Source organism: Corvus cornix, chromosome 20, assembly GCF_000738735.6.
Source record: "Corvus cornix cornix isolate S_Up_H32 chromosome 20, ASM73873v5, whole genome shotgun sequence".
NCBI lineage: Eukaryota > Metazoa > Chordata > Aves > Passeriformes > Corvidae > Corvus > Corvus cornix.
Window position 1 is genome coordinate 13,912,175 of NC_046349.1, and position 26,973 is coordinate 13,939,147.

The 26,973-nt window shown below is 44.0% G+C and overlaps 2 protein-coding genes and 1 long non-coding RNA gene across 4 annotated transcripts in view; 2 read left to right on the forward strand and 1 right to left on the reverse strand.

Annotated features, from left to right (window-relative positions):
• Positions 1-1,115: 1,115 nt before the first annotated feature.
• PARD6B (par-6 family cell polarity regulator beta) lies at positions 1,116-17,416 on the reverse strand. The gene is given in 4 exon segments (XM_039563543.1): positions 1,116-5,458; positions 5,461-5,712; positions 12,344-12,566; positions 17,224-17,416. Coding segments are annotated over 4 exon segments (1,116 nt in total). The 5' UTR covers positions 17,290-17,416; the 3' UTR covers positions 1,116-4,883.
• A 2,905-nt stretch (positions 17,417-20,321) lies between these two features.
• On the forward strand, positions 20,322-22,199 carry LOC109144297. The gene is made up of 3 exons (XR_002044965.3): positions 20,322-20,456; positions 21,201-21,322; positions 22,015-22,199. It is a non-coding gene; the product is annotated as an uncharacterized LOC109144297 (long non-coding RNA).
• A 4,509-nt stretch (positions 22,200-26,708) lies between these two features.
• The window catches only part of RIPOR3 (RIPOR family member 3), a 42,050-nt gene continuing 41,785 nt past the window's right edge, over positions 26,709-26,973 (forward strand). For both annotated transcript variants that reach the window (XM_039563587.1, XM_039563590.1), the window contains exon 1: positions 26,709-26,887. The gene's annotated coding sequence lies outside the window, so the exon portion shown is untranslated. The remainder of the gene's footprint in view (positions 26,888-26,973) is intronic.

Genomic DNA, 26,973 nt, shown 5'->3' on the forward strand with positions numbered 1-26,973 from the left:
TTAAGAGTCTTCCTTTAAATGAGTTTCTCAGTTTAAGAAAACTACTGCAGGTGTGAGTGCTTTGTAGAAGCAGTGTTGCTGACCTGTGTGAGTGCACTTCAGCCTCATTCCCTGGAAGTGTCCCAGATCAGCTCCCGGACTGTGCCTCCTCTGCAGAGCCGGCCCTATCAGGCTCACTTTACTCACTTTATTCAAACAGTAGAGGCCTGCCCAAGGACACGTTCCTCAGTCTTTGCTCCTGTTGCCTCAGTGGGTGACCCCATGCCCTGTGTCCGAGCCAGGGAACACCGCAGAAGATGCATTGCAGAGAGCTCACACCATTTCAGGAATGCCACACTGATTTCAGCATTCCTTCCAAGTGTCCTGTGCAAAGAGAAGAGAACTCCCCCCGCTCCAAAACACTCAAGCTCCAGTGCCCAGGGCAGCAGCCTGGGTTCTTTGGGCTGCATTCTGAGCCAATGCTGATCCCAGCCTTGCTGTCCCCTCCCCACAGCTCTGTCTGCAGGGATGGAAAGTACTGAGCACACAAACAAACCAGTCCTGCAGACACAAGGGAGGTGCAGAGAAGTCTGTGCTCAGCCCCAAAGCAGCAGAAACAAAAGCCACACAAGGGGCTAAGCACAGCCCGAGTCTCTCCTCCCCGGGTAAATGTTTACAAGGGCTGCCAAGGCAAAAGAGATGGGAGAAAATATTTGCAAGTGAAGTGGGTTTGAGTTCAAACTGCCACACTTGCAGCAGATACTCACAGCAGCAGCGACAGCCGCCCCAGCAGCACCTGACACAGGTGATGCAGCAGGAGGGACCTAAACCTCCCCCAGGAGCAGTCCTCAGGCAAGGCATCCAATGCAAGGTTCACTACTGCAGCTGCTGCAGGAGCAAGCACAGCACAGGTGAGGCAGCAGCACTGAGGGACACACAGCAGGACCCTGAGACTGCCCAGGGCACAGATCTGCTCCAGGGGAGGGACAGAGCAGCTTGGAGAACACTGCCAGGAAAACACAGCCTGGGTAGCTGGCCAGGAGAAAAAAATTAAACCCATCTATTGTCACACTTGAGAAAAAGGATGCATCCTTCATCATTTTGATTTATCTGACAAAGTAATAAAAAAACCCCCATTTTATTTCTATATCCATTTATTATTTTGGTCTGTAAAAATATAAGACTAATATACAACTACATCTAGCTTGATTTTTGTAAAATCAATCTTCATTCAGTGAGATACCAATGTACATTATACATTAAAGTTGTAAGAAAAATACTGATATTTGACATTTTAAACAAGTTCATTCATGTAAAAATCACATTGCAAGTAAAATTTAATTAGAAAATACATAATATTCACAAAAATACACATGTTAAAGACAGCTTGTGAGAACATTGTCCTAAATTTAATTCAGGTGTGGAAAAAAACCATATGATTCACAGTTAGGCTTGACTTATCCAATACCATAGCAGAACTTCAAAGTAAATGCATCTTAATTCTATTAAGAATTTGTTCTTCTTCCTATTAAGGTGCACTTAGATGTCCCAGTAGCAAGGGAGGAATGACTTATCCCCCTCTGTGCATGTACACAACATATAACACTAGTCAAAGGAATTTCAGTTTTTCATTCCATTCTGAAATAATTTGGATATTTCATAAATTAATTTATAAAATCTGAATTGAAAATACAATTTACACACACAGGATAGTTAATACACAAAGATTACATCAATAGCAGCGTAATATTGTCAATCATGCGCAGCATCCTCACTATCACTTCTGGATTTTCTTTCTCCATTTTTTAGCTATAGATAAAATCTATATAAAACAGTCAAGCCTTTAAGTATTGTCTTCCAGGGAGAAAACAGTATAGATGTTAAAAATTTAGGAGGTAGTGAATGAAAGGCTAACAATATCAGCATATTTTAAAAAACCTTATACTGAACCCCAGTATCATTTATATATAAAATTAAATTTAGCCACTCAATCAACCATTGATTATCCTGAAGTAGCAATTTAAAAATATTCTGTAATTAACAGTGTATGTATTAGTAAGATATGGAAGAACTTTAGAAACTTCATGGTAACTGCAGCATTAAGCAATTACATGCTGTGCAGTCTGTCATTGTAACTGTAAATACACAATTTTTAGATTTATTCTTTAAAGTTTTTATCAAGTCCCAAATGCTTAGTTTTACTACACGTTACCAAATTTCTGTGAAACAGAAGATGATATATGTCAAAAAGAACATTACCTCACGTTTAGATTACTCAGTTTGCAGGAAAGGTCCTAGGAGATGAAGTCTCATGCAGTTTAGAGTAGGACCACAGTTAAATTTCTACAAGTCCTTAATACTGGCATATATATTATTCAAACTACCCATGCATGTGCCTGGCAGCACAGCAGCCTCGGGGCTGGGACCTGCCCAGTTTCCTGGCAGACTCAGCCCTCCCAGGCAAGTCCACCCTCCCAGCTGTGATCTGAGCTGCAGAATCCTCATGGACCACATCAGCCCCAGAGCGGATTTCCATGGAATGAAAACATTACACCTGCATTAAGTGCACTACCAGTTCATTCTCTGTACCTGTGGATCTCTCTTCTCTTCCCAAGTGCCTTTATTCCTTTGATTATTCACAATACATTCAAGTAAACCAAAGGCACAGAAGTGCAAACTAGCAGAATGAGTCTCACCCTTCACTGTGATTTCATACAGGAAGGAAAGTATTTTGATAAAGGAAAATAAAAAAGATATTTTCAAAGTAAACAATCTTCCATAAAGAAAGGAAGTGTAGAGCAGCGCTGAGAGAAAACACGTACAGGTAAAGTCTCCACGTTTCAGAATGCACATTTCTTTTTCTCATTTCACACTAAGTGGATGTAGTTGCTTCATTTTTAATAATTATTAGCAAAACAAGTGAAACACTTGAAAAATCTTGCTCTTGTAAAAGATTGCAAGGCTCTCCACATACATACCGAAGAAACCATAAGTGTGATGAAAGAGACCCCCACCTGTATTTGCAGAGTACCACTGCCTGCTGAGCCTATTCTCCATAAATCCTAAGGGGTATGAATGCCTCTCTTGGCATCTTGGACTCCACTGGCATTGGAGGTTTAAGAAAACTACTGCTCATGAGATACCAGTTTCAAATGTGCATTTTGCAACATCAAACAGCAGGGATTTGTTTCTGCAGCAGTGTTCGCATCATCACAAAAACCTGAAACAAACACAGGTTTAGCCTCTGATGGTCTGTGACGACTTTTACAGATGCCCTAACATTAAACTTACAGTTGGTCTCCTGTTAGTAAAGTTACCAGAGGTAGATTTTCCTCAAATAGACTGAGGGGAAAAAAAGAAAGGGGTCAGTCTCCCTTCCCACGCATCACATCTTCCCAGAGGGTGGAACACGCTCCCAAGCACCTGACTCCTGCTCTGGGGAGCACAGGACAGAACTGGTAGCACCCTACTCCTCCTTACAGGCTGACAGAGGCCACAGGATCCCTGGGGAGATCCTTCTTCCCAATCCTATTAGTTCCCACCTCATTTTCCTGCCACAGCTTTTGTTCCCAAAGGAGGGTCAGGTTGGGAACAAAGGGCCAAAGTGGTAAAAAGCAGGAGATACAAAAAGGGGAAGGATAAAAACAACGCTAGAAGCCTCCCCTGCACCTGTCCCAGTGAGTGCTGTGGTTACACACACACCTTTGTCCTTGCAGCATCAGGACTTGTCATCAGTGTTTTAACTCTAACATCCACAACACCCAGCCAGGGACACACAGAGATCTGCATTTACAGATCAGTTCCTAATAATGAATCAGTTAATATCACATGGCTCAAACAAGATGTACTAAAGTCTCATCCTGATTTAAAACTTTAAAACTTTTTTTAATCCAGGGATTTAACTTAAACTGTTCTAACTTGTTGAAGTTTGAAGGAAGTCACTTTCATATAATCCAGACTCATTCCAGCAAACCTTTGCTAGTAGAAATCTTGAGTTTCTACTAGGAGCTGCAATTTTAACAGAGATTATATGATGCTATTTCCATAACAGTGTTTACATTTGATTTGTTTGTAATTTACTGGGATTAGTAACTAAATCCAATGATATCCTTAAATATTGCAAACTAGAATGAGAACAGGTCTTTGATGCATTAGTGTTAAGACTTTCACATTTGAGTTTCAAAACCAGTGTCATTAAAAGTAAGCTTGCCTGGCCATTAAAACTAGTAATGGTGCCTGACTAACGAGCCTGTGGTTGCACATTCACTCACAAAGGAACAGTGACTTCCAAAGCCCCACTGCAGGTGCTGCCCACAGAGCCCTGTTGTCCATGTCAGCCAGGGGACCAGACCAGCCATCCCCATCTCTTCCCAGCCCACCGCTGGCTTTCTCCCAGTTTCCTCTTGCACAGAGCCTACCAACAGCTCTGCCAGCAGAGCAGCAGCCAGGACAGCAGTGAGGGGGCTAAAGCAGCTCCACCACATGTAAGCAGCACTTCAGAGGAACATGAAGCCACAGTACATGAGATGGTCAGCCTCACATGTAAGGAAGTTTACTTCTATAGAACCAGTAGTATACGGCATTAAAAAATAATAAAAATCAAGTACCTTTAAAAGAAAGCTCACAGCCATCTCTTAGCTATCCTTCATTTTCAATTTAAATTTTCCTCATTCACTTTCAGCCATTTATCAACTATCTTCCAGCTTTGTGAATTATTTACATTGAAGTGCAGAATTAATGAAGTTAGTCAACTTATGCAATTTTGAATTTCTTGTATTTACTTTTCCCTCCTTTTAATCTAACTGCAGTGCATGGTAGATGGAGAGGTATAAAATGTATTACATATTAAGCCAAATTAAAACATGTATGGCATCCTTACTTATACAAAGTACACCAATGTCATTTCATAGTGTTATTATAGTTCCATCCTCTTCTAGTGACTTACGCCCTGGCTCTGGTACTTCATACTCCATGCTAATGCTGCCTGCTGAGTGATTCAAGTTCATTTCACTAGAAGGAAGGAATCCATTTTGTGTGGACTCATGGAGGAGTTCAATTTGTGATAAGGATTCTATACTTTCACTGGTAGGTGCAGCTTTTGGGATCTGCTGTGGCTCCCCACTGTCTTCAATAATAATGTCCTCCTCATCGCTCTCCTCTTCTCCTTGCAGCAGATTTCCCAGAATGTTTGGAGTGCTGCTGGGAAGGCTTGACTCAGTGGACTGGCCGGAGCTGCCCGAAGTCCGACTGTTCCTCACGACGTTGTTCCTCTGGTTGGCAGGTCTGACCGTGATGATCAGGTTGCGGCTGTTTGCAATCATCATGTCTGTAACTTGATCGAGGCTTTTTCCTGACACCTCTATCCCATTCACCTCCAGTACCTCATCATTGACAGCCAGCAGGCCCGTGCTCTGAGCCAGCCCTCCGGGGACGAGCCTGGATATGAAAATCCCCGGGACCTTCTCTAAGCCGTGCGGGTGACCCTGACGCTGGAGCCGTCGCGGATGTAGAAGCCCAGGGGTTTGTCAGTGCCGTACTTGTAGAGCCGCACCCTGCGGTGGGTCTCGGGCAGAATATCCACGTCTATGATAGAGGACACTGGCCTGAAGTCCTGGGGCATGCTAATGACAATGTGGGGTTTCTTCTTGTGGTTATCCGGACGTAGCACATTGGATAAGACGTTCTTCTTCCTTGTCATGGTATCAGTCCCGAAGGCACTGTAGTCTGCATCTTCTGCAAGACAGAGCACATGGGGATTAGAGCCTGCCAGGCATGGCCAGGTCACATTGCTCAGCAGAGGCAAAGAGCTCATCTAGAAGGTGTCTGCCTTACTGTCATAGAAACCTTTCTCTCTACACATGAAACAAAAGCTTTAATGTTATGAGATTCAAAGTTTGGAATACTTTTGGTTTTCTTCAACCAAAAGAAAGAGAGTGCACAAAAGAAATTAAAGCAAGTTAGCAGCAGCAGACAAAGAGCTACAGCTGCTTGAGAGAAAGGGTAGAATGGAAAGAGTGAGTACATTCCTAGAAACATTTTAATTTTATTCAGAGTAATTCCACTTGCTAGTTTTCTCTCCTCAGATTTCAGATCATTGGAAAAGAAAGAATGAAAAAGGGAAAGCAGCCAGTGTGCCTATTATTGCCTAGTTGCTGGGAGCCAGCCAAGTGACCTGGATTCAAACTCCAGAAAGCTTATTCCATTCTGCACTCTTCCCTGCCCCCACGCCATGTAGGTGAAATGGCTGTGAAGCAGAAACAAAGAGACCTCGCACACAAATACTTCAAGCAAAACTGTTCATGCAAGCAATGCTGTAACTGCCACAACTTGATATAGGAATAGGCAAATGGCTTAGAGCTTAAAAAAAGCCCCAAACAAAACATGTTAGTCCTACGACTACTTGTAAGGGACAAGAAAACACATTCTGTGGAAGCAATCCTGATTTCTAAAACGCTTATTTTAAAAGGTTCCATTTTTCTTTTTAATATGCTATAACTCACCAAAAATACATTTAGATCTGAGCTTCCTCAGATTTACATTCGTACTTTTGCAACATTGCACACATCTTTGTTCTACACGGGAAACCCCCCCATAATCACGCAGAACTGGACTGCACTAACCCTAGGACACAGAGAAGCTGGGATTTCTTTGTATTATCACATTCAGATGCCACTGGTAGAGCCAAGAAAGTGGGAGAATGGCTATACATTTCAGTCTGTGGACTGGACTGACTGTGGCAATGCTGCCCTGGTGGCATTTCAGGACAGCTGCCAGTTGCTGAGGAAATCAATGAGGGCACTTGTTTCTCAGGCTGAGATATACAGACATGCACCAGTTAGATTTGGACTCCTCAGATGCTTTACGCAAAATAGAACAGAGAAAGTATTCCTGGAGCAACAGGTTAACACTACTGCAGCATATAACACTAACTCCTCCCTTCCCAGCCTTTAGGGTCGCTGAAACAACAAGAGTCCTTTGGCTGCTCTAGGAAGGCAGCCTTGGACCTGGTATTCTAAAAGACAAAGGACAACAGGAAAAGAAACAAATTTAAATTAGCCCACAAAAAACCTCAAAGGGATTTATTGTCAGCTCCTGGCTTCTGTGTACACAATAATTCATCAACGTGTCTTAGAAAAATGCATCCTGATGATGGCCTCATTTACATTTCTTTTTTATTTCCTTTGCTTAAAAAAAATAATTACACCATAAGGAAGGCAAAGCTCTTGCTTAGCTGTTTGCTAAACACAGCATCTTTTGCATTGATGTTTACAGCTGAAGTTGTTCAACAGTTTAATTGACACAATCAGGAGTTATTTCTAAAGATACCTGATTGACACAGCCCTACTATAGCCTGAAGTCACTTCTGGAGCAATTTCAGTTACTTTGGAATTTAAGCTTTAATTAATATAACATTAGGTCTTAACATCAAGCAAGAGGGCTTTAGAAATAGCCTCAAATCTGATCTTCACATGTCTAAGAGTGTTAGATCAGTTGTGTTGAAGAGCTGGTGCATTAAAAAACAATTCAACCTCCCCACCCAAAGCATATAAACAGGTGAACTATGTCTGAAGTAAAACAGCTACAAAAATGCAAACTCAGCCTTTTCTCTGTAAAAGGCCCTTTGGGATGTCTGACTGACTTAGATCAGCTGGTTAAACCCCTGTACTCCACTGCTGACAACTAACATGCTGACTTTTCAGACAACACAGAGCAATTCTTATAATGTTTGCTAAAAATTTATGATCAAAGAAAAAAGTGAGAGAAGTTTTGCCCTTATCTCTCCTGACAACCCATCCAACCAGTTTCCAGTTAGACATCTGGTGTTTCATTGAAAGGATTTTTGCAATTCAATGAGGTGCAATAGCTTCTCTTTTTTGATTTAGAACTACAATTGTTTACAAAACAACCTGGAAAGAACAATTGTGAAATCAGATCCTAGACAGGTCTTGCTTTAAATACAAAGTTCCACTTGCACTCATTCCTGCTAGAGTGCAAGTTGCTGATGACAGCTCCAGGACACAGGTCCCAACAGACTGGTGCCAATCAAGCACTCTGTCCCTACTGCTTTTAGTACAACAGCTGGTTTAGAAACAGATGCAAGAAAACAGTACATCAGAGCTTTGTCAGCACTGATTTTCTCACAAGTGTTCTCCCATGTGCACTGCAACATTAAAAGGTATTCAATTTATAGGGTTTTCTCCTTAAATTCAAAGTGCAGAAATTCGGAGAATCAGACAGTGTGGTATTTTACCCATTGTGCCACATCAAATACATAAAACATTCAATGTTCCAGCTTGCCACAGTGGGCTCTAAGGCTTCTTCACCTTCATGGCAGGCCACACACCACACAGGACGTCTGGCATGGACTGGATATACAAACACATATTTATTGCATCCCAGTAGATTTATCATGTCCTGTAAATGATCAAAGACAGTTTGTGCTCTTTACTCAAGTTAGATTTAGAACTGTTCCCAACTTCCTTCACAGAAACCACCTCCTAGCTTGCCTTCCACAACTATCAGCTGGTAACTTCTGTCCTAACCAAATTTTTCCAGTTAGTAGAGAAACATGAAGATCAGTTGCAACAGGACTAGCTTCGAAAGAAATAGTATGTAAATGTCTGTATGCAAAATAACAGATTCAAAAGGACTTTTTAAACAAAAACTAAGAGCAGGAACACATTTCTTGGAAAAGAGAGGAACTTTAAAAATCTATTTCAGAAGAAAAATCAGAAATCTTAAATTGAGCTGGTGCTTTTGTTTTTAATAACTTTCTTATGTTACAGGCCACATGGCTGAAATGAAAGCATCCCAAAACTGCAAGCCAGATGTCAAAACATTTAAGAAACTCTGACACACTAGAGGGTTTTTTGTATTATAACTGCTCTTAACAGTTTAATAATTCAGAACTAGCATGAACCTTAAGATAGACAGTTAAGGTTAGAGAATTTCTAAGGAAAGAAATAGCGAAAAGTTGATAAACTCATCTCCCCAAATCTCAGCAGAACAGCACACTCCGGGTAACCTCTCTTCCACTGCTAAACAAGTTTTCTAAAGCAATACTCTCAAGTACAAAGGCATCTTTGTTCTGGCACCTCACTAATCAGTTTAAAGCCCCAGCGAAAAATATTTTGGCCTAAAGCCAAAGGACAAGGTGTTAACTACAGATAGTGTGAAGGAGAACATCCATGAGGTCCAGGAAGGATTTCTCCCCCCAGCAGTTTCAAGCTCAAGGTGGCACCAATCTGTACAGGTTTATTAAATGCCAAATCTGGTTTCAATTTAATGTTATTGAAGACAGATTTTAAAAATATTTTCCTGACCCATTTGCAAATCAATGTAGAGTTCCCCCTTGAGAATTAATTTTTCAAAGCCCCCAAGTAGTTAGCATATTTGGATACAGATGCAATTTAGCATTTTTTAAATATGACCCAACAAATTTCCTCTTATTTCTACAAAATATAAGAAAATATAGTTTTAGGAAACTAACCTGTGTTTTTAGGAAGAGGCCTCAGAATAGCTAGGCCAGTCCACAAAGAGCTGTTTCAAAAGCCAACTGCTCTTACTTCTCACCAAAGTAAAGCTTCTCAGTGACAGTCTCTCTCCAGAGGCACAAGTGGATTAACCAAAGAATCCACTTCTCACTAAATACAGCCATATACATGCAGAACTTGCAAGAGCTGGATATTGCAATTTAGAATCCTTCGAGGGACTGTTAAGGATATTATAATGAAATGTATATTCTGTTATCTCTATTGTTCTTGTATTTACAATGCAAAGTTCCCCACATCAAGCTGCCCTTCAGCCTGTGCAGACTGTTCCACTCCATTTTCTCTTCAGCAGGGTTTTTCTCACAGACAGAGTGACTCCCATACATCTGGATTTAATCACAATACATCAGTTTAACCTTTAAATACCAGATGTCAACAGTACCTGTTAATCTGTTAAACTGCAGAATGAAATTCCAGTGAGGAATGTTTTCTGCAAGCTGACAGCCAATCCTGACTTGTGCAACATCAAGCCCCAGTTTAGATTTAGCACTGGAGCAGTTTGAAGTATTTTAAAGGAATTTAGTGAAATACAATTAGAGGAGTCTAAGGGGAATAATGTGACTTCATTACAGGATCTCTAGCTTCCTTACCACATTAACCAAGACACATAAATGTTCAGGACAAACGGAGAGCTTTTAGAAACAGGAGTCAAAACAAGCAGGACAGAAGGGAGTTCTTAGTCTGGCATAATATTTCCCAAATTTTGGAGTCCCATTATCACAACTACCACTTATTAATAAAAGCAAAACCATCTTGCAGCTCCCATTTCAACCCCTCAAGGCGTTTCTTGGATGCAATTTACTAAGAAGTTAATACTATTTACATTAAATTTCATTGCAGTCTGCTCATACCTTAAGTTACGTTTGCACAAATTATGTGTAGTTTAAATAGTTAAGACAGTATGATAAAAATTTCATATATTATAAGACAGCAAAACACTTTCTCTCTTCCCCACAGTGGCTTTTTGTCAAAGATCTTAAATTCCCAACTACTGCTGCTGGAAATATAAAAGAAGTTAGAGTTCCATTACAAAACCCACAAAAATTTTTCAGCTGATTTAAGAGAATGCATGAAAGCCACAAGTAGCCTTGCAGGTGGAAAAGTAACTTGTGTCACTTATTATAGTTCCAAACCAGCAGAGATCAAAGCAGCCCCATCAATAGCAGGTATTTGTTCAGACATTTCCATTCCAGAGGCAGAGCCAGTAAGGTTGCTGCAATCTATGAATTAAGCACACTTAAATCACACTGCACAAAATATGAACCATCCCTAACTCCACCAATTCAGCCTTGGTTATAGGCAAATCATCACAAATAAAATACAGAATGAAGTTATTTCTGTATTTTCCATCAAAAAAAAATCTGCTCTATATGGCAAAGATGCCACTGAAAGCAAAGCCTCAATTTCATCAACAGATGTGATTAGTGTGGTCACAACTAATTCACAACAAAGTGTAGTGGGGGACTGTGGTGCCAGCCTTGGTTCTTTGTTCCCTGAAACCCCACAGGCAGAAGGCTCTTGTGTCCTGGGGAAGGCAATGACACCTGATACTTTTCACACAGCTTTTCCTGCTTGTCAACTCTTGCTCTGATAAACTAAAATGAATTCATCTTACTCCTACTTCTGTGCATTATATCAACGCCTGGCACCAGAGCAGAGACAAATAATCCACCTGGATCATATCAAGGTAAATGATGGTAGGAAACTAAAAAAGCATTACAAATGTAACACTAGGAACAGGCAACATTAGACCTGTCACACTAGGAACAATCTAAAAACATATGGTGTTAAAATACAAACTCAATAATCCCAGACTGACAAAGTGGTTTATCCCTTCCTGTCATATGGCTATTGCAGGGGATTAAATGGAATCATAGACCTTGTCTACCTCCAGGTTGTGCTAGAGCAAATGGTTCATGCCTTTGGCATTTCAGCACTGAAAACACAGGCCTTACCTGTCTATACTATCAACACAAACAAAAACATTTTGCCAGCACACAGCAGCTGCCAAGCAGCCACACTGATCGTGAATATTGGGTTTGTGTCAGGCTGTTGTGGACTTGTTCATATTTTGGAGTGGGAGTTTATAAAAGGTTCTGATGCTCAAGCATTTTCTAAGGAAAAGATGCCTGTCTTAGCAACAACCAGGAACAACACCAGAAGAACAGATACAAGCTTTTAATTAGATTTTTTTCCCCCTTCAGGAGCAAAAGCAGACAGTAGGAACACACAACCAGAGCAGACACTCTACTTTCAAAGGCAAACCAACAAAAGAAGCAGCCCTCACTCCTGAGGTTTCCTAACTGAAATAAGCTTGTCAGTTGAAAGCTTCAAAATGTTCTATTAGCAAAGTGTGAAAAGAGTAGCACATTACAAAGTTAGTCTTGAATTTATACTTTTATGTTACATTTAAGAGTTAATGTATCAACATTTCTAATATTGCTTTCCATCCTGTAATGGTCTCTCCTCTTGTCTGATCAAGATTGGAATTTTAAGTGAAAAGTATCCAACATACAGAGCAGAAAACCTTAGAGGCTTAAAGTTTATTTTCATTTGCTTACATAAAACCAGAAAGAAGCATTTGCTTGAGATTTAACTTGACTTTAACTCAACTAAATACAAGCAAAAAATCACAAAGTATAAATAGGCTGCCTGAGGAAGTCCTTGCAAGAGAGATGAGTTGTGAATACCTTTAATGACCCATAATTATTAAGGAATTTGACATGATGAAATAGGACTGCAGGGTTTTTTTGCTCCATACATCACACTGTAACTGGATAAACAGATGATTCACATTCTTCAAGTGCTCTTACCTTTTCTCTGAATGAAAATCCTGAGTAGGGGATTGGCTGTAGAAACTGCTTTGTGATAATTGTCATCGTTATTGATAGGCAGCAGGTCTCCATGAATGTCCGTGTATCCCACCAGAACATCAACATTTGGGATCTTGTGCACGTGCTGCAATAATCCATAGAACTCCTCAAACTTTCCAGGTTTGGATCTCTCTAGAGAAAACCGTCGAAATTCTGCTCCAAACTACAACAAAATAGATCTTACATCATTAATATGGAAGCAATAGAATTATTTTAATGTTAAACCAGAAGCGTTATGGAATTAAAAGTGCACTAAAACCTACATCCAATAATTTTGATGTGGCGTAGGAAAGTCAGTTAAAACAGTTGGGTTTTTTCCCCAAAGTTATAACTAGTTTTGTACCTGAAAGAATGTGTACTTTTGAGCATGCCAAAGCCGTTTTATTGTTCCATTTAATGGGAGCTCATCAGCACTAAGGTGACAAACGGGTGCAGGGATAACTGCAGATTCACACAGGCTCATGAAGCAAACATGCTGGGTAAGGGACAGAATTCAGAGGCAGCACTCCTGTGGTGGCTGAAACCAGGACTGTGATTAACATCCTGTGGTATGTGACTACCTGGAATTTTGTTCCAAGAACTACCAGTGCCCTTGAGAACAGTGTGTAGAGATTGTTACACAACTGTGGTTCACCCACGAAAGGCTGAGCAGCCTTCACACCCCCAGCTGTTTGGCCAGGAAGTGAAAATGCCACTTGGATGGGAAGACCACAAAGAACTGTTGCAGCTTTTCAGTACAAGCCACGTGCAGCCCAGCTTTAGGAGCTGATCTCAGGTCCACTCTGCTCCTACCTAAAGAGATATCAGAGGCAACCAGCCGCTACCTCTAAGAGCATTCAGAAGATTCGCTTGCATGAGCAAGGCTCAAACCTTGATTGCAACAGTCTCATAAATCAGGGTTCTATCCAGGGTATAGAACCTGTATTTTCCCAATCTAGCAAGACTCAGAAAATATGAAAAAAAAAAAAAATTAGTCACTGACATTACTATCAGAGGTAGGATTTGCTTGTAGTCAACATAATTATTCAACAAAAAACCCAGCTCACAAATCCACTCAAGCCCAGTCTCCTAAATCATCTCTAAAGCAAACACTTCTTAAAACACGTTGCTTATTAAGGCAATGATGCAGTGGGGGCAGGCAGAAGACTAAACTGAGTGCCAAGACAAGGATGAGCATTTGACGTAGACTAGACAAATTGTGATTTTTACCATACATAACTAGTAAAATGTTGGTGTTCTGCCTAACAAGGGCAGGACCCAAAGCAAACAGAATATTGGATAAAAATTACTCCAAATCCTCCATATCAGGCGCATGCACAACATACCAGAGATGTCAAAAGGAATTCAGAGATAGCAGCAGCCAGGTTACAAAAACCAGAACAGAACAGATTGCGTATGAGTTAAAGGATAATAAGCTAATAATTCAAAAAACCTCAGTTGGCTGCTTTTTTTGTGTGAATTCTATTGCTGACCTACAGTGAAAGTAAAAACTTTAAATAATTTCTTTCGCAAGTTTAGTTTTAAGCAGAGCAGAAGGGCACATGGAACAAAATGCTCGGCGTGCAAGTTCGAGCCTCAGTATCACATACTTTGGTGTATGTTACACACAGGAGATGTGGAGGTGCACTTTACCTCACGCCTGACTACAATCTTTTGGAGAATAAGAGCTTCGGAGTTCTCACATACAAACAAAGGACTGAAAACCAGGAGACAAGGACCCCGTTTGTTAGCACCATGTTAACACCATGCTAACTCAAAACAAGCTACACCTTCAACATCCCATCTTCCTCTAAAAGTTTCAAATAAAGGAATTATCTGGGAACATTCTTCCCCTGAAAAACCTGTAATTACGCTAACATTAAGTAACAACGCAGAAGGGATGATTCACACCTGCTTACAAACAAAAGCCCAGCCCACAGGAGGAACTCCCATCACATCAGAGACAGCACAGCTTAATCACGACACCAGGGCCGGCCTTGGATCCTTCCCCAGCTGCGGGAGGTGCGAGCCCCACAGGAACTGTCCGCGTATGGCAGCAATCGAAATTCCTTGGCTTTCAAGGATTATACGGTTAAAACATAACTCTGGAATAAAAGTTTAAAAAGCCAACAACCTCACCCTCAAACTGGAATAAACGTTGGCTCTTATCACAGCAAGCAAAGGGCCAGATTTTCAAACGGGCTATTTTTATTTTTTCCACTTTATTTCATACATATTTGGTGCAAATACCAAGAGACTCATAACCCGCCCATATTTCCTAACACAGTTTGCTCAATACTATCAGAAAGCAGGTAAAAGACACAAGGGCAACTGTGCAATTCCATTATTTGAACCCCTGAAATGTCGGCATTTTCTATCAGATGCTGCACTCTGTCCCATGAAACAGGCCTGCACTTGATGTTCTAGAGGAGATGAGACACTGGAAGAGTAACTTAAGCAGAGAAGGCTCCTTGCTATCTGAGCTCTTTACAAGCAAGTGCTGTTCCCCTGCTAACTCCCCCGGGAAAAGGCAGCGGAGCTGTGGCAGCACACCGGGAAGGCACCCGGGATGCTCACTTAACACTCACTTATGGGACACATTTTGAAGTCCTCTGAAACACAGCATAAAGCTGCTCTATGCAAGTCTCCAGCACTGACAGAACATGAGCTGCAATGACCACCTCTAGCTTACCAGTTACTAGACTTTACTCGGAAAAAAAATATTATTCCAAGTTATGAGAAAGGGGGAGAACCTGAATTTTAATATATAGAGAATTAGAAGCTTAACTTGGGGTTTCCATATCATCACTAGGAACGCTAGTCTAGGGTGTAAAATTTTATTTTCCATAATAAGAAAATGGGCTGACTGGAATTCAAGTACTATGGGGAATTGCCAGGGCAAGTTCAGAGCAGTTACCCAAACTGAATAAACTAAACTAACAAAGGCATTGTGCTCATATAACTGCAATCACAGTTGGGCTGTGCTGGCCCAGCCTTGTCAGCTGAGGCACAATTATTGATTTGGAATATCTAAATAAAGAGCTGTACATCACTGAGCAGCCTCCAAAGCCCAGGCCACTCCACAGGAACGGCTCCCTCCACCTCCCACACAGGCCTTTCTTCCTTCTCTTCAGAATTGCTCATTTTCATAGAAGGAAGATGACTCCTCTGCGATATTAAATTGAGGTGCTGTTAAATAATGCATTAGCAACAAGTAGTTCTAGGAATGCCTTGAATCCTGCTCCATAATATGCACTTAAGGGACAATCCCTATTCATTAGGGCTACACTTCTCTGTACAAACACCAGGAACACATCACATGCCTGAATCCCTAGATATATTTTTAAATCAAGGAAAACATACAGTGGGGAAACAGTAAACCTAGAGTTTTGGGCTGAGGAAACAAGTGATTTGGGTTTATAAGCACATCATACTGCTCATCTTCAACCTTATAAGAGCATAAATAAAAGACTTCACCATCACAGTACCAACTGTGCTTAACTGCTATTTGAAATAACAGCTACCAGATATTCCTGTGCTCTCTGGTTTTAGCCACATGAAAAATTAACATTTTAAAGTAATCATCCTCATTTAATCTGTAGAGACCAACCACACACTTTCCAGAAGTTCCAGCACTATGGTGTGTTATCCTTAAAAGTCCACAGAGTCCTGACTGCTTCACCTGCACTGCTGCTGTAACACTTCACTAGCAGGAAAGGAGGGGACAGAACACAGGCTACTCCCACTTTAAAAAACAACCCAAGAGATCCATGTGTCCACCAGTGGAAAACACATTCCCATGTGGATGCACTTACAATCTGCCTAGGCAATGAAAAAGGGGTTTTAACTCAACATTTATTTAACTAATAGCTTGATGCTCCACTTAATACTGTACATCCAGCAGTTTTACAAATGGAAGTTATTACAAATATAAAGCAGAACAAAAAAAATATATTTTCTCTCAGAATATTAAAGCTTTGTCAGCAAAACTTTGCCTAACCAGCAAATAAAAATTAAAAATAGAAGATACATGCATGGGAGAATTTACAGAGCTGTGCAACACTCTGAGCACAAGACACTGGTGATCTATGCGGGAACACACAGGTACACGCTCCTGAAATTCCACTGTCAGGGTAAAAGTCTCTCGGGGCCTCTAAGAGAAGGCAAATTCCACTTTCAGATAAGCCAGCCAGGGCTTACATCTACCCCTACTGTAAGCCTACGCTGTACCCCACAAAAAGCTCCAAGAAAGACATACTCATTAAGGAAAAAAAGGTAACTACAGAAACAGTCACTAACAAACGCACTCATTGCAATTCGGACAAAGAGTGGGTTTTGACGCTTGCGAATTGTCACAGAATTGTTAGGGCTGGAAGAGAGCTCTGGAGAGCAGGTAGTCCGCTCTCCAATTATGTCTCGAAACACCTCTTCTAGCCCATGGAGCCCACATTTTCCCCATAACACATATTTTTCTGTACGTCTTTTAGTCTGTGCAGAAACTTAGGGGCCAACTCCACTTACCTATTTTTTTTTAAACCACTCCAAAACCACCTATATTTCCCCCCCCCCCAGACAGCGCACCCAGGAAGCGACCCCACCACCTTCCGCAGCCGCGGCCCCGGCGGGCAGAGGGCTCGGCTGGCGCGGGGACAGGTGGCGAGGGAGCGCCGGGGCCCGCCCGCCCGAGCGCGGTGGCCTGCGGAGCGCTCAGGCCCCGGCGGGGCCGTGCCCCGGCGGCCCCTGGGCAGGTGAGTCAGCAGCCGGCCCGCGGCCCGACGGCCCCGCAGGGCCCGCCCGGTCCTTCCCCGCGCCCCGCGGCCCCCGGCGGCGGCAGCTCCCACCTTGCTCTTCACCTCCATGGTGCCCAGGCCGCGGCTGCCCGCGGCCCCGCGCTGAGCCCGGTTCATGCCGCGCACGGTCGCCGTGTCCGCTGCTCTCGCTCCTCTCTCCGCCGGAGCGCTGCGGGACGGGCAGCGGCGCGGCCCAGCCAAGAGCCCCGGCACCCCGCGGCCGCTCCACCGCCTCCGCCCTCAGCGCGGCCGGGCCGGGCGGGGCCGCGGCGGCTCCGGCACCTGCCGGGACCGGGGCGGGGCCGCCGCCGCGCCTGCGCCGCCTCCGCGGGACCGCGCACGGGCGGGGCCGCGCACCTGCAGGGCAGCGCAAGATGGAGGCGGCGGCGCGGGGTCTCTGCTCCCGTCCCCGGAGCAGGTGCGGGCTGAGCCCGGCAGCCGCTGCCCCGCACCGGCCGGGGCTGTGCGCGCACGGGGCTGGAGCGCGGCTCGGCTCCCGCTGCCCGCTCAGGCACCTCCCGGCCCGGGGAGCCGCCATCCCGCACCTCCGCGTCCTCCCACAGCCCTCAGGAGCCTCCGTGCCGCGCTCCCGCTCCTCCACAGCCTGGAGGAGCCGCCATCCCGCAGCCCTGCGCCCTTCGCGGCCCCGGGGGCTCCGCAGCCTCGGCGTCCCAGGGCCGGGAGCCCCCGGGTCGGGCTGCCCTGAAGGCTCAAACCCCCCAGACATCCGGGCTTGGGGGGGGACTGAACGATCTCCAGAGAAGGATCCCTTCCCACCCTAACGATTCTGTGATTCAGGGATCTTGGGATCCTGCGGATGTAACACGCAAACTGCACCAGTGCTAGTTGATGTTCACACATTACATAAAATAAGTCTTGATCAGGCCAAAATTTTGAACTCTCCCTCTCAGGATGTGGCTCTGTGTCCGTCCTGAATGTAAAGGTGTTCATGGAGCTTGTTTTCGTTTTAGTCACAAATAAGATTGCAGGAGTTGGTAACGTTAGAGGTAACCTTCTTTATTGTTTTAATTCTGAGACAGATCAATTATTTTCATTTAAAGGCCAGTTAAGCTACCTTGACAAAAGTATAAAATCCGTGAGTGGAGAGACTGTAAACTGTCTGAAAAAAAAAGACTTTTCGCTTGTGTACGGGCAAGAAGAAAGCCTGTACATTAATCTCATTATGTCAACAGACCTCTGAATTACAGATCTCTCCCTAATCTATAAACCTGACAGAAGAGAACACAGTGTGAGGTTTCCTCGTGTAGATGTTGTGTGGATGGCTGTGACGGGAGCTCGAACAATGCCTTGCAACTGAGGCAAGCCATGGGTGTCTAGTCATGTCTCAAGTCTCAGCTGGTAATCGGTAATTAAATAAAAAGCATCCAGTGCTGAATCACTTTTAAGTCGGTGCTGATTTTTGTAGAGTTGATCTTCCTCCCATCACGCCAAAGGCAAAGGAATTGCGGCTCTCACTCGAGCCAAGACAAGCTGTAATTAGCACAGAGGATATTGTTAATAGTTAAGTATAGTTTGCTGCCAGACGGTGTCTAGGCTGATTCAAGTCTTCTCGTCCTTTGTCCAGCATGTTTTGGTTTTACGCTGCAGAAGGATACACAGAGAATCCAGCCTGTAAATTTCAATAGAATCTGTGATCCTGGTGCAGTAGAAGACAGATTACAGCTATGTGAGCAAGACCAGGATAAAACCTCTTATTCTGTCACTTTGTAATTATAACATTGAAAAGAGTTTGGACTGCTTTCCGTATCTCTCTTCTACAGCTCTGCTTAATGAGCTAAGCACAGAGAAGAGTGCAAGAGACAAGGGAACAGCGGCTTCTCTGGGGCTTTAAAGCTGTTGGGTTGGCTCTTTTCTTTTGGAGAGAGGGAGGAGAAACCTCCTGAAGCTGATTTCTGCTTGGAGCCGTTGTGCAGTTAATTTTATTGGTACAGATTTATGAGGTATCGCCTAAAATAATTTGTTTTCTATTGTGCATTCCTAGCATGGCTGGAGTGCCAGGCAGTGGGTGTGGGAGCGAGCCTGAGGAGTCAGGGCAAATTCATTTCAAGTCACTGGAACCAACCTAATAAAATGTATTAATCACTGGCTGGCTTTCATCACAAGGCGCTGACGTATGAGAAAGGAATGTGATAAACAATTTGATCTCAGATAAAGGTGGGGAGTGAGGCAGGCTTTTCGTGCCAGTTGTAAGGCAAGCTTATAGAGCTATTTTAGTCACAAGTTCTGTACAACCTGTGATTCAGACCTGATCAAGCTATTCATGGCACGTTCAGTTTCTCTGAAGTTGAAAGACAGGTTGGGTTTCCTGATCTCTGAGCAGCCGGGGAAGTTTTTTGGGAGGCCTTTTATTTTTTTTCTTTGTTTGTTTTGCTGTAGAAATTCCATCACCTAAGTCCACCGTGGAGTACAGTGAGATTCTGCTGTGATGTTTCTTTTCTATCCCAGATTTCCCACATTTTAAGTGGAATGGTATTCCATACAGCCCTCCTGGGAGTTCACAGAATACTTCTAAGAGCGAAGCATGGAAAATTTCTGTCAGCATAGGTTGACTGTTATTGATGACCCACCTAATCTTTTATTGCATAGTTCAGGGCTTATGCTGATTTTATATTTAACATAAAGTAGTCTTTATTTACACTCTCAGTGCCAGCTCAGAGGAGTGACTGTTAGATGCACTAGATTGTAATCTGATCTTGTCTTGGAGTTGATGAGACACTGGAGAGTTTTTCTGATGGGAAGAGAAAAATAAAAGGGAAAAAGAGAAGCTTTATTTTCAAAATGATACTAAAAAGGTCCTGCTTCCTTTAAAAAATAAATTCTGTACTTACAGGCTTTCTTTTTGATGCCTTCTGCAATTTTGATACAGTAAATATTGTGTGCCAGTTACATTTCCCTGCAGAGAGGAGTTTTCAGCAGCAGTGTACACTTGGATACTGCATTTTCAGAGTATTAGGGACCAGTGTGACCTCAATTGCTTTTGCCTTCCCCTTAATGAGTGGTACAGACAAAGCAGTGCTGTTGTAAAGGCATCTGATGTTCACAAATGCAAATAATATTGCAGAGCACTACTTATAGGTCCCCATGAGTCCAGGGAAGTACATTCCATAACTTTCTGTTGATACTGCTGATCCTGAGGCAGAACGTGCAAATTCACAAATGCTGCATTAGAGAGAGTTTGAGGAGGGGAACTTGTTATATTTTATCTCCATGGAACACAATCCATACCAACAGCTCTACACAAACTCAGGAGCAAAGCTCAGCAGGTAAACCCCAGCACATGGCAACTTAGTTGCTTTATTAATAATAGTAGTATTTAAAGAGCACTTGTGTAATAAAAAATTAGTTCTTACCCGGAAATTGTGACAGTTTTAATTTTGGAGTGAGATTTTTGTTTATTTGTTTGAGTTTTTTAAATTTTATTTTATTGAGGGGGAAACCAACAGTTGGGTTAGTAATGAGTTTTTGTGTTCTATTTCTGCCTTTGCTTTTTTCTTTGCTGTCAACAAAACTATCAGCTGTTTCCCTCCCTCCTCCCCCCACTCCTCCTCCAGGAACCTTTAGTTGTTACTTTGATGCAATATTTACTTATTTACTTACCTGTCTGTGACAAAATGAATTGATTGTTTTTAAAGTTCATATGTGAGATCTTTTCCAATATAATATTTATAGTTTCCTAGGGTTGGGGGCTTTTCTTTCATTTTGTACTTTTATTTTGTCTGGCTTTATGGGAAAGGTTGTCTTCATACTCTGCTGCCTGTCAAAAAACCATTCGTTTCAGATGTGTTATAAATCCAGATGTAAACTAGGTCCAGTGACAAATTCGTGAAGTTTTTTGAAAATACTTTCTTAGCAAGTCAAAAGCTGATGCTGATACATTCATTTATACGCTCTGAGGTTTCTAAGTAAAATAATGAAAAGCTTTTAAAGCTTTTTCTTCCCCTTCATCTAGTAATCCATTTGTGTCCAATGACTCTGAATTACTTTGAAATTCCCCCTTGTATAAACAGGGCAGTTCTGAGCCCAGCTGACACCTCACACTGGCACTCGTGTGTGGGGTTTAATGATTGAACTCTCCTGCCTGAAGTGCTCAGAGGAAGCCACGCTGGTGCTGAGCTGTACCGGTCAATAGGTAACATTTCAGGGTTTCTTTCCACAAAGGAATTCCTGAACATTTCTTGTTTGGTTTTCCACTACTCACTGAGTATTCCCGGTCCAGAATTTTGGGGAGAAAAATCAAAGGAATAATTGTTGCAAATTTTATTTTAAGCTTTGTTTGGTACAGATTGGGATTTTAATGTTGTCATGTTCTTAGATAAAAATCTCTGCCTAATAAGCCTTTTGGAATAAACCCTTTGCTGTTAAGCTTATATGGAAAACATGTTATGGCTATTTGTGAAGAAAACTCTGCCCTCTGCTAGTGACTGTAACCTAGTAAAGGTGACATAAGTGAGACTTTTGAGAGCCATCACTGAATAAGGAGTACTTGTGCCCTTTGCCACAAAGGAACATCTTTACACGAACGGTGGTTGATAGACCTCAAAATTAAAGTGAACAAGCCTCTATGGACTCCACCAGCTCAATCTTTTATAAACACCAGCTCCTGTTACACAGTGTACTGCTTCCCAGCTGGAGTGGCCCGTGCTGTGTGGTGTCCCCTGTCCCCCAGGTGTGATGGGTGAACACTGGGTGTTACTTTGCCCTCCCTGTGTGAGTTTGTGTAGCGCTCTCATGGCCAGGTCCCTCCTGCCCCATGCTTTCATAGGTGCTGTTCCAGAAACCTTTTCCTGAGCTTACAAGTTTTTTATGTCTGCTTTCTTTCAGAGCTGCTACAAGCGCTTTGTGCCCTGCGAGTCAAACTGCTGAAACGCGTGAAGAGAGGAGCTCATGGCAGGGACTGTTCCCGTGCCTGACCGTGAGACAACGAATTCATTTCGCAAATGATTTCTGCACTCGGTTGCAAAAATAATGATAGCTTTTAAAAAATAATGAACTGTTGCGTGTTGAGATTGAATTATTATTGGCTAACACACGAGTCACGCAGGGGTGCTCCCACAGGCTCCGAGCAGGAGCTGGCAGCACCGCAGCGCTTGTGAGGCACTGCAGGCTGCACGCAGAGGGGGATCGGGCCCTTGGGAAGGGGAATCCCTGGGATCGGCCTTTCCCATGGCACGTGGGAGCTGGGTGGCCGCTGTCGCCGCTGTCGCCGCTGTCGCCGCTGTCGCCGCTGTCGCCGCTGTCGCCGCTGTCGGGGGCGCTGCGGGAGCCGCCGCCGCCAGAGGGCGCTGTGCCCGCGCTGTGCGGGTCACCCGGGGCTGCTGTGACCGGAGCCACGGCCGTTAATTACACCATTAATTACACCGTTAATTACACCGTTAATTAATTACAACCGCGGCCTTGGCCGCACCAGACTGCCCGGGACATTAACTGCTCCTATAGCCTTACCTTTATTTGGAATGGCTGTATCACATTATTCTTACTGGGCTTTAAAATGTCATTCATGAAATCACAGAATGGTTTGGGTTGCAAGGGACCGTAAAGCTCATCCCATTCCACCCCCTGCCGTGGACAACTTCCACTATCCCAGGTTGCTCCAAACCCCATCCAACCTGGCCTTGGACACTTTCAGGGATGCAACAACACTTCCAGAAATGGGACAACACTCCGAGGGATGGTGCACGCTCATTTGATTTCTTTGGTTTGTCATACACTTCTTGTAATCATAAGATGAAGTTACCAACATTTAAGGAAAATGTAAAACAGTTATAAGGAACAATTTTCTTAGGAAAATATGAAACTTTTATTGTAATTAGACCATCAGAATAATTTAGGCTTTTTCATCTCAGTGTTTTATGTGTCCATACACAAAAAAAAACAACCCCCTGTGAGACTACAGGATGTAAACAGAGAGGTGTGTACACATTACTGCAGTAGAACTGCCCCTGTTTATTAAGCACAGAGTGCTGGTGCAGTGGTCGTAAGTAAAACTAGAAAAGTACAAGCTAAGGAGACTTGAAAATGCATGTCACATTTGGAAATACTGAATCCTGTGAGTTCAGCCACTGTCCCAGTTGCGTTGAGGTTTTAGAAGACATTCTTTGCTCCCGTTGGCAGGTCTCTTAGTGTCCCTCCTGAGTTATAATACCATGAACTAAAAACTCCAGCACAGATAGATGCACAAAGAGGGGTAAATAATCATGTACTTGGAACGGGGGATGTGTATTTACAGTTTAATCTCACTATAACCCCGCTCAGAGGCTCAGAGCAGGGATGGTTTGCTGGAACATGCTCTGTAGTTTGTCATGTCACAGCAATGAAAGTGCCTGGTCAATACATCGATATGCTGAGAGATAATCCACTTCTATGCAGATCACTTCACATTATGAAGACTTAAGTAGCATCCTAAAATTAAAAAAATGCAAACTAGAAAAGGGTGGGGTGGAGCCACAGGCAAATGTTGGCATACATATTGCTTGCATTAAGAGCAGCAAGAACTATTGTCTCTCCAAGTCAGCCTGGTGCAAAGGATCACAGTAATAGGCCCAGCTACTGAGTTACTAGCTCTTGCTTTTATAACCAGAGTTATGGTTTACAGCAGCTTTTCTAAAAGTCAGTTTAGTCTGGATCTTCCTGAGAAGGCTGGGCTGGTCTGCTCACAGGGCTGGCTGCCTGTAATTCGGTCCATTTAGAAAACAAACAAAAACTACTTTATTCAGGACTTAAACAATAAAGTTATGATTAATCTGGTTATGCCCAAACACTGGTGATGCTGAAACACTAAATGTGTAATGTTGTTGCAACCATGGTGAGTGCTTTGTTATAAAATGATCTTTGTGTATCATTGGCTTATATTGATGGATGTTGAGTGGCTGAATTTGGGAAGGGTTTTTGTGAAGTGCTCTGAGATCTTGGAGGAAACGTACTGGCATTTTTTTCACGTCTCTTTAAGTCTGAGGCACATCAGAGTGTGTTTTATTTTTTCACTGTAAATATTATAATGGTGCCAGCAATGCAGTATTTACTGCTTTTCATATGCGTGAGAATACTAAACATATGTATTTCTAAAGGAAATTCCAGAAGAATGTGAAACTAGCTTGTAGCAATAATTTGTAGGTTTGTGTCCATTGTTTTCAGGAATATGTAAATTGTTACATTATAGAACTCACTTTGAACCCTGCTGCATAATTAGCTGCACTAAACATCAGTATTCAATTTGGAAAATCTGTAGCCAAGTGTTTTATTAGAATTTCGTGGAAAAGGAGAATGTGAACAAAACCATAGAGCAAATGATCTGAAATGCAGTTAAAAATAATGAAAACCAAGCACCAGCCACATAAACACACCAGATGAAGACACAGCAAATGAAGATCATAAAAAGCAAACTGGAATAAAAACACATAAAGCCATTCCTCAGCTGAAGTAAATGGGGACATCTGCGCCAGGAGTGAGGGAACCGTGGTCACTGGTGCTAGCGGAGGGGCTGCTCTGTGAATTTTGTTGTAAGGCTCATGGAGGAAATGACATTAACAGTAATGGCTTTTTGGGCAACTGGTTGCACAGGGCTCCTGCAGAGATTTGGTGTAGTGCAAGTGTCCTGCAAGTCCAGCTGATTTCAGCTTGTCCCAGTGTGCTCCACCCTGCTGTGGGGCCAGCACTGGAGACAGGGGCCTGCTGCATTGACAGCAGTGTTCCAGCACCGTCCCGAGCTGCTGGGGCTGCTGTGGCACCGCTCTCTGTCTGAGGCTGGGGCACACAGCCACTGCTGACTGCCTTGTCAGCCTGGAAAACCCCAGCACAGCAGCAGGACAGCTGCAGTTACATTTGCTGGGGGGGATTCTTCAAGCACTCAGTGGAAGTGATCATAAACCCCCCAAAACCAGGAAAATCGAGCTAAGAGTCAGTAGAGTTATGATTATTGGAATGTCATGTACTTACCTGTACAAATCCATGTATTTGCATCTCCTTGCTTTGTTTTCTAGGTACCCCAGCTGTGACATCCATGGTGTACCATCATTGCCATTTGCAGTGCTCCAAGCCCCAACCATTTTGAAGACCTGGTATGAAACCCACTTTTGCTTGCATCTCAGCACACTTCTTTCTAATACATATAAAACCCAGAGTGCTTGAAGTGTTGGCTCAGGCAACTCCGTCTGCCCATCTGGTTTTGTCTCTTATTGCTCTCACTTTCATGTGTGTCAGTTCCCTCATGCCTCTCCTTAAAAGCGTGTTTAGCTGTGCAAGAGATCTTCCTCTGCCTCTTTCAAGACTTTCCTTTAAACATGTGCACAGGAAAATACAAATCCTGATCAACTTCATAAAGAACTGCAAAAGAGAACGGCAACCCTGCCCTAAGAGGTTCTTGTATGGGATCTCTGGTCAACTGGAGCTTTGAGAACTTCAGTTTGTGTGCTGTGGGATGGGTTTAAGGATGTGTGTGCTGGATGCTGCAGAGCATGGTCAAAAGGGAAGCAAACACGATTACCAATAAAGTTACCGTAAGGGCACGGCCAAATTCCGTGCAGTCAGCTCATTTTCCCCATGGGGAGTGTCTGGCTTCCTGTACTCTCAGTCAGTCAGCATGGGGAAGTGCTGCTAAAAACCAGGGGAAAATGGAAGACGGATGAGCCACAGCAGAACCCAAGGTGCTGTGCCCAGGGCAGGAACGTGCTTGTGTGTGGTGGTTACAAAAGGCCTGGCCAGGCATTGTTCAGGAAAGAGGTGTGAGTGTGGGGGTGCACGGGGTGAGACAAGGAACAGGGAGATTCCAGCCTGCTTTCTACATGTCAGCTTCAGCTCTTTTTGCCAGGATTACCTGGAAGGTGTCTAGAAGGCAGGCAGAAGGGAGCTCATTCCCAAGGAGCGGTAGCTGCCCGCAGAAGCAAGAAGGAGGTCAGTAGTGGGTGCAGCAGGAAGGACTCGGAGCAGGCTGTTGGTCAACAGAGAATCAAAGAGAGCGAATTACCTCTCCTCAGTACCAGCACACCTATGGAAGGGTGGGATGGGGAAAGGCAGGAGGCAATAAGAAAAAGAAAGGTAATGATGATGATTAGCGTTGTGTGACTGAGGGCTGTAAGAGGAGGGAATCTTTAAAGGGATGGTGAAGACACGGTGTGGGGTAAGGGCAGAGGAGGAGGGAGCAATGGATGAGGAAGGTGGGAAAGGAGGGGTCTGGGCACAGCAGAAAAGGTCTGAGCAGAAGGGGTAAGAGTTGGGGAGCAGAGGAACGGGGGAATAACCGGGGATGCAGGGACGGGAGTCCTGCGAGCGCTGCCGGTCTGTCGTTGCCCTGCGGCGCTGTGGGACCCGCAGCGGAGCAGCTGGAGCGAGCGAGAGGGCGCCTGGGATGCTCCTGATTAATAGCAGAGGGTCCGGGCCGTGACCGCCGGCTCGGCATGTGCTGGAGCCGCGCGGAGCGTTCCCAGCCCCCCTGCCAGGACCAGGGGGGTCGGGGGAGGGAGCGCCGGAGAGGAGGAGGGAGGGAAGGAGGGAGGGCGAGAGGAAGGGAAGCAGCGAGCGGGACGGAGCCCTCGGCATCCAGCGGCAAACAAGCGCTCCGGAGCCGCGGCTTCCTGGAAGCGGAGCCCAGCTGGGCGGCAGGCAGCGGCGATAAGCGGCGGCTATCGGGGCCCTCCCGGCCGCCCGGACCCGCCGCCACCGCCGCCACGGCAGCGGAGCCGAGCCGCGCCGGGGAGCGCAGGTAGGGCACACCTGGGCACGGAGCAGCGCCCAGCGGGGCTCGGGGGGCGCGGGGCACCGCACTGGCACCGCACCGGCACCGGCACC